This window comes from Dendrobium catenatum, unplaced genomic scaffold (assembly GCF_001605985.2).
Source record: "Dendrobium catenatum unplaced genomic scaffold, ASM160598v2 original_scaffold_4309, whole genome shotgun sequence".
Taxonomy (NCBI): Eukaryota; Viridiplantae; Streptophyta; class Magnoliopsida; order Asparagales; family Orchidaceae; genus Dendrobium; species Dendrobium catenatum.
The window spans coordinates 457,885-465,779 of NW_021322770.1; the positions used below are offsets into that span (position 1 = coordinate 457,885).

Below are 7,895 nucleotides of genomic sequence, written 5' to 3' on the forward strand. Positions count from 1 at the left end.
GGGAATTAATTAAGGGAGTTACAAATTTTTGAAATTCAAATTCCCTCCCAATTTTCTTTCAAGAAAGGAGTTACATGACATAATTAAAATCTGAAATCTAAATTTCAAATTTTGATTAATTAATTGTGGTCCCCACCTATTTAATTCCAAGCCTCTCTCTCTCTCCCATATGGCCGGCCACCTTCTCCTATTGTTTCTCTCTCTACTTGCCACCTCATCACTACTTAAACACCTCTTTAATACCCCTCTCCCTCAGGTTTAATTTCAGTTTTCCATGATTTTAATTTCAAATTTCAAAATCTGAAATTTGAAATCAATTCCTCCCCCTTAATGGCCCCCCTCTCTCTCCTAATCATTTTAATAGCTCCACAAATTCAGCCCAAATCTTCTCCCCATTGCCGCCCCCCTCTCCCTCCTTGGATTAATTTGAAATTCAAATAATCCCTCTCCTAAACCACTAAAATCTGAATTTTATTTCAGATTTCCTGCATTTGCCTCTTAGCCCCCACCATAGCCGTCAAGGGAGTTTCGATAAGACGTTGGATGCTCACTAGTCATCCCATGGACTACCCGCCACCGGCTACCGCTCCAATGGACTACGCTTTTGTGTGCCATTTGTCTCCTAGTGGCATCGCTCGGTTGCTCTCAATCTTCCTCCATTAAAAGTGCCACCAACAAGAGAGTGAGTGAGAGACCCAAGGTGAAAAGTTCTATTTGTTAATTGTGAATTATTGTTTCTCCCCATAGCATTACTCTCTAATTCTATGTTGTCAATTTGATATTGTCCCGTTAATCTAGTTATAACCGCATGCCTTACTTAATTTCAACTTGATAATTCTGAAAATCTAACTTGGGTAAGCATTAATTCTATAACTAGCAAGGCTTTAAAATCTTATATTAAAATCCCCAAGCAGTTCTTGTTCCATTGCATGTTGTATCACATCATTGATCCATGGTGAAACTTACCTCCAGTGCAGCTTTTCTGACTTCAAAATCTATTACAGAGATCTTGTTAAAGCTTGGATCCACCGAGTACCGAAAAAGCTTAAGAGCTCCAAAAGTCCGCGAATCCATGTCTTCAAAAGTCATGCCGTAAATCTTATCACTTTATAAAGCAATACATTGAACCTCTACCTAACATGATGTGATATATACTGGAACACCTATCAATCTTAGGAGTCGTTTGCAATCCTCGTGTTATGTTGATTTGTTACATTGACAATTCACTTGCTAAACTTCTCCAATTTCTTCATGATTCCCCTATCTGCTATAGTCGCTAACTCCTTAGTGGCATCATCACTCCTTGAGTATCTTTTGGCAACCTCCTATTTCTCTAAATTAGGTGGCTGGCCATCAAAGACATACATTGGTTAAATTCCCACTATCTAATTTTGCCGCTGAATATTTCTTGCAAATGGCTAATGACTTCAACTACCTCATTGTTAGCCTTGATTCCAACCTTTCCCACCACAAAAAGGAACTGATAGGTACTCCTAGCATCAGTAGCACGTTAGCAGTAGAAATTCACCACTTACACCCATCATTAACCACTATTGACACCCAACATCAATTGCTGCATGTCGATGCTGAATAGGGTTGTCAAGTAGGGCCAAGAGCCAATGTCCACCATCCATCATTGTCCTTCACCAACAAATGCTATCACCTAACTCTTTGCATTGAAATCCCATATTCTATGTTAATAGAGAAGTAAAGATTATTTTAACGATGGAATTTTTTCAACTAGGCCAAATACTATGATTTTGAACTACACGAGCACCTGCACATCTCTCACATTAATTTTGCACCACACGAAATAGCTAATGATTTGCATTATAATTGGACCACCATTAACATGACAATTAGGAACATCCCCTTAACCATCCTCAACCCCTAGTTAGCATGATGGTGTTGAATGCATGAGTTATATAACATGTACTTCGATATAATGTTATCACAAAGGCCAGTGATAGGATTAATATCACACCTCTTTAATCCATAGTGACCTATTTTTGAATGACCGGAATCCAATTCAACATAGTGAATATTCTAATTTTGTGTATAGAAATCTCGCCACCATTAGGAGTTCTAGAGCTTGCCAGAAGCAAAATCTTACCCTAAGGCATATCATTGCATACCCTCTGGAATCCAAAAATAATCTCACCAACCCTGCACTACCAGATTACTTAACCCTCTAACTTCACCAATCATTCGCATGGAAGTGATCAAAAGGCAGAAGAAGGGGGCAAAACTAACTCAACCTCCTCATCAAGCACATCAATATCCATAAGATGAGTGGACAACCCTGCTCGCCTGGAGTTTAATTAGATGATCATATTCAACAGGAAAGTCAATGATGGGAGCAAATGCAAGATAGCACAAGATGGATCGTACCTGATTTCAAGAACAATTTTCCCTCTATGCCTATTTTCACCCATAGCCAACGTCGCCAAATCAAGGGCTGTCAGAATTTTAAAGTGTCTTATGTTTGTTCTGATTTTATTGTCTTCATCAATTTTCTCCTTTCTAAGATGTCAAACAAGAGATAAGTATATTTTGGTTAGAAAATGTGCTTGTTATTGTATCTATACTTACTTTGTGCTCTTTTAGTTCTTTTAGATTAAAAATTAATAATAAAAAAAAAATATTTTCTTGAATTTTATGCCTTTTTTTTCTCATATTACATTTATAAGAAGCATAAAATGAGGGGGAGAAAAATAAAATTTGACCTATTATTTAAATGCTCTGATTAAAATCTTTGAGATATAATTTCAACCAAATATATTTGTCATTGGCAAAACGAGGGAGGTGAGATTTTTGGACCCCAAGAGCCTAGTGTGCACACTAAGATTTTGATGATTACAAATATTCTTGGTTATGTTAATTTAAATTGTAATTGAGCATTTAGATTATTATTTTCAAACTAACATTTCAAGTAAAAGGAAAGACAAAAAGAGGAAATGATTGAGCCTAAAATTACAAATATGAAGCAGTCAAAGACAAGGTCTCAAAAAAAGTAAAATGTGTCAATTTGTAATATTTTTTATTTTTTAGTCCTCCTTTGTTTGTATAGGAATATCCGAATATAGTGGGATAAATAACCAAGCACACACAGAAGGGTGTAAAATGAATTAAAACAGAAAAAAGCTCATGGGGTCCAACAACATTTGTTTCTAAATGTTAATACCATAATGTTTATTCTCCAACCATTTGCATCGTGATGTAAGACAAATTTCTATCTTTAGATGCAAAACAATAAGTAGAAGAATTATAACCAAAATAATAATGCAATAATAGAATAGATTCAAAGAAATCAACAAAAAATTATAACCATGCAAAAGTAGTGAGCAATTGCAATTTATTCATCATAATTACAATCTCAATTAAGAAATATTTCCTAATTGAAAATCACCTACTTAAAACAAGCAATAAATAGGAAATATCCAAATAGCCCTCAAATTAGCCCCCAAATCTGTCTTCTTTAATTAAGAAATATTTCCTTAATCCCCTCTAAAATTAGCCCCCAAATTTGCCCTCTTCAATTAGAAACTATTTCCTAATAAATCCCCTCCAAATCAACCCCAAAATCTGCCCTCTTCAATTGAGAAATATTTTCTAATCAATCCCTTCCAAATAAGCCCTCAAATCAGCCCCTAAATATGCCATCTTCAATTAGGAAATATTTCCTAATTAATCTCCTCCAAATCTGTCCTCTTCAATTAAAAAATATTTCCTAATTAATCCCCTCCAACTCACCCCCAAATCAGCCCCTAAATCTGCCCTCTTTAATTAGAAAATATTTCCTAATTAATTCCCACCAAATCAATCCCCCCTCTCCTGCAGCTCCCACTCCCGTCGTATCATATAATCGCCATTCATATAGATATAACTATATTAGCAGGTGAAATGGGAACCACAAGAATAAATGGAAGATGTCATAGTCCCACGATAAGAAACACACGTGATTGTATACCTAAAAAAAGAAGAAGATTCTAGAGTCCTAGAGACGACAGAGAAAATAGGCCCAAAATAAGGAAGTCTTGGCCTGATATAGCCTAAAGATAAAAAAAAATGTAATAAGCGCCCTTAAAATCCAAATTGAAGAAAATAGAAGAGCCCACCCACCCTAAGAATAAGAAACCATAGTTTAAATAACAAAAATGGAGGTAAGCTACTATATCAATTTATTACACTTTAGTGATGATGATTGATAGCTCCTTATTCTATGTATCATCTCTAACATCCCTAAAGAGACGCAACCATTGCAGTAGGCATAATCACCATTGTTCAACAATTAGGGCAATCTCAACTAGTAATCTATCTTAATACCTGAACAAGTCAAGATTATAACAGACAATCCAAACAAAATCAATTGTCCCTGTCCCAAAACTCTTGCTTATAAATGTTCATCACCTAGAAAACTAGGGGAAGGCATGTTGACATAAAAATAGCTTTACATAAGTTAAGTGTATGTCAAATATAAAAACAAAAAAAGTGTGTCAAATATTAATGATACCATGATTCTCAAAAGCAGGATAACACTACCTACGATTGTCAAATCAAAAGGAATGCCGAGCCACCTGAAGATGTCTTGAGACTACATTATCAAAATCTTAAAAGCATGACTATCAAACTTGACATGGCCCGACCATGATTATCGAATGCACATCAACAAATAAATAAATAAATACTTTTGCTAATGTCAAATATACCATCCACTTAAGTGATAAGAATGTCCCAATGTTTGCATTTTCCTTCATTAAAAATGTTGCCATTTTATAAGTCATGGAAAAATCATTGAAAGCCTAGGAATCCTATAGGATATTCCTTTTCAGTACAACTAGAATGATTCCTTTTTAACTCATGCTTCTAACTTGAGCGTCACTCTAAAGACAAGCAAACATAATTTCTTGGCTAGGGCATGCGAAGCGCATTCTTGAATAACAAGCATAGACAGAATAGCCCTACAAGAAAAGAAGGTACATCCCAAAAGCACCAAAGATAATTAGAATTACCAGTATGATAGAAAGCATAGAATAGACTTGATTTTATGATAGAATGACAAAATGGGGAAGAAAAAAAATGAAGAGAACACAGCATAACTATTGCATAAACTCTGAACTATGCAATTACTTAATCTTCCAGCATTTTGTACAATTAAAAAAAAAATTCCAAAGCAAAAAGGTCAAACGATGGCTCATACCAACAAAAAACTCATACCCTGAGACCAGTACAGCAGTAGAAAGTTCAACCACATGAAATGAACCATCTCAAGGAAGGGTTGCTAGCCACCCCATGAGCTGTTGATGCAGCACACATTCACAAGGTGACAGATGAAAATAGTCGTCCTCACAATGATGACAATACTCAAATACACCAAAACCATACTTACCATACTTAGAATCCCACCGAAAAACCTTAAGATGTGAAGCCTTTTCAATAACCTCATTAGTGATGCCAGATATTGCATATCCAGAGACATCAAGGAATTCAAGCTTCTTCAACCCATCAAGTAGAGTAAGGATAGCACCTCTTGACATTATGCATTCAGTGATCTCAAGCTTTTGAAGGTGTGGTAGACAGTCACAAATGATAGAAGCCAATTGTTTATCCATGGTATCAGAAAAGACCTTCAACTCGATAAAGTTACTAGAACATTGGTTGACATGTTGAAGGACCTGATGACAGATTAAATTCTCATCCACAGCCATTCCCTTAAGAAATTTGAGTTTACTGATGGTTTTGCAAAATTCAGTTTCAGATACATCAGGATTCTCCATGCTGAAATATTGAAGCATTGGACACCTAAAATCATTTCAATTGTTTTAATATTGGCATTGGCAGATTGCTCAACAGCAAGCAAAAAACGGAGTAGGAAGTCAGCAAACCGAACTATGAAAGGGGAAAAAATCATAACTTAGACAGAGAATAGCGAAAGAACATTAAAAAAGATATTCAATTACAATTTTTTTAAGGATGAAAGATAAATCGTAATATCTCTGACTCAAACCTATGAACCTTAAAAAATAACCTTCAAGGATACTTCTACAACGGAAGCACTACAAAATCAATAAACAGACAGCAAAGCAAAATTAAGCTTTAGAACAGGTAAAAGAAAAAAAAATATAAGGGAAACCAAAATCTCATTAACAGGGTGATTACGAACCAAAAAAAAAATTAGTGAAATAAAAACTCCAATTTGAAATAAAAGAAACCCTACCCGCAAAAACCAGAGTAACTGAAACGTCAAAACAGAAAATGAAATAGAAGATTCAATTTCGAATAGAGATATCCCAACAAGCTCCACGCATGGAAGCGACATACGAAATCAAATCTAACAATTATCATCAGCATCATGGCCCCAGCGCCAAACTTCCACCACTGTGCAGGAAGCAAAGAGAAGAAAACAAAACATGCATAAAAATGGTTCACCTGTTTGCAAGGTATTCAAGATTGGTCTCATCGGAAAAGCTTGGGAAGTAAACACAATCGATGCGTCCCACACTTCGGGAAATAGCGAAATTGAATAGATCAGCGAAGTCGACAGCTTCATCGCGCCGGCAGCCGAGGCGAGAAGAAATGGTGTCCCAAGACCGGAAGTCCAGAACACGCCAGCAAAATGGATCCCGCACAGCGCTCCGCCACGATGAGCACACATAGGGCAAGCCGGCTATCAGATCTTCTACTCCGATCCGCGAGAAGATCGCCACCAAGAGTTCGCTGCCCAGGTCCTCCCACCTCCTGTTCCCTCCGTCACCGGAGGGGCCACTTACCTTGTCGGCTACCTGTAACTTGTTTCTCTTCTCCATCTCCGACGACGTGCTGCGGAGTTTGCCCTAGTTCATCTGAATCCCTTTGCGGGTTTTTTTTTTTTTGGTTTAAGATTCTTACGGTTACGCGAAACTAGGAAGTGGCGTATCCAGAAAATCGCCAAACATTTTAGCGCAGCATGCGGCGTAAAATCCTTTAGCGAATCCTCCCGATCCGAGAGAAATTAGCGGAGACCGTACGCATTATAACTCGTGATTAATGATAACGTTATAAATAGAAGCATATTCAATTTAACTTAATAATAGTATCATGTGTTTTAAAAAAAATTTAAGTTCTAAAGAAAGGTGCATAAACTATTTAATGCAAGCTTTAGAATTAGTCAAATGATTTGATGCATTCTTAAATTAAAATACATATTCATCATTTTCAATCGAATAATTTTTTTTTTAAATTACCGTAGCAATACGTCAAACTGTTTGATTTATTCTAAATACCTCAAATAATTTGGTGCATTTAATGAGATATGTCATTGTGTTTGACTAATTTGCTTCTTTTCAATTTTTTTTAATACACAATTTCTATCCTTATTTAATTAAACACTATGCTCCTTAAATAAAATCCTAATTCAATGATTTGAATTAATAAATTCAAGTGGTGCTCATTTTTAAGAAAGTAATTAACAAAAGGTCGTTAAATTTTAGAGTTTTGATGGAATAAAATTTTTATAATGAAAATGAAATTTTAATTAGAGAATATTGCATTCTTTGAGGAGAAGATCTACTATAGCTTTCAACTTATCGATAAATTTAAAACTCCTCCTAAGTTCTACTATTTTTTCTATTAATGTACATTTTACTAAGCTTAATTTTTTCAACAGCAGAGCACATAGAGGAAGGTGACCTAGTACATGAAGTTTAGTATTTAAAGAACTTAGATTACTTAATAAATAATAAAAAAAATTATCATAAAAATTATATTAGATAAACATTATTTAAATGTAATATAAATTAGAAATTTATTACTATATATATGTTTTAAAAATTAAAATTATATTATTTAAATGGTATACAATATTATGAATTATAATTTTTTAGCATTATTTATTTAGAAATAGGCAGTCTTTCTCC

General features: G+C 35.0%; 1 protein-coding gene across 7 annotated transcripts in view; it reads right to left on the reverse strand.

Moving 5' to 3' along the window:
* The window catches only part of LOC110107319 (F-box/LRR-repeat protein At3g48880), a 9,597-nt gene extending 2,752 nt beyond the window's left edge, over positions 1 to 6,845 (reverse strand). Inside the window, exons 1-4 of one of the 7 annotated variants that reach the window (XM_020837551.2) lie at positions 6,430 to 6,845; positions 5,390 to 5,802; positions 5,218 to 5,297; positions 4,672 to 4,961 (exon numbers count right to left, since the gene is read on the reverse strand). In XM_020837551.2, the coding sequence (XP_020693210.1) occupies positions 5,245 to 5,297; positions 5,390 to 5,802; positions 6,430 to 6,806 (843 nt within the window). In that variant the 5' untranslated portion in view covers positions 6,807 to 6,845 and the 3' untranslated portion in view covers positions 4,672 to 4,961; positions 5,218 to 5,244. Of the gene's footprint in view, positions 1 to 4,671; positions 4,962 to 4,999; positions 5,803 to 6,429 lie in introns of those variants that run through there. The other 6 variants (XM_020837552.2, XR_002304354.2, XR_002304353.2 and 3 more) reach the window with 6 other exon arrangements.
* Between the last annotated feature and the right edge of the window lie 1,050 nt (positions 6,846 to 7,895).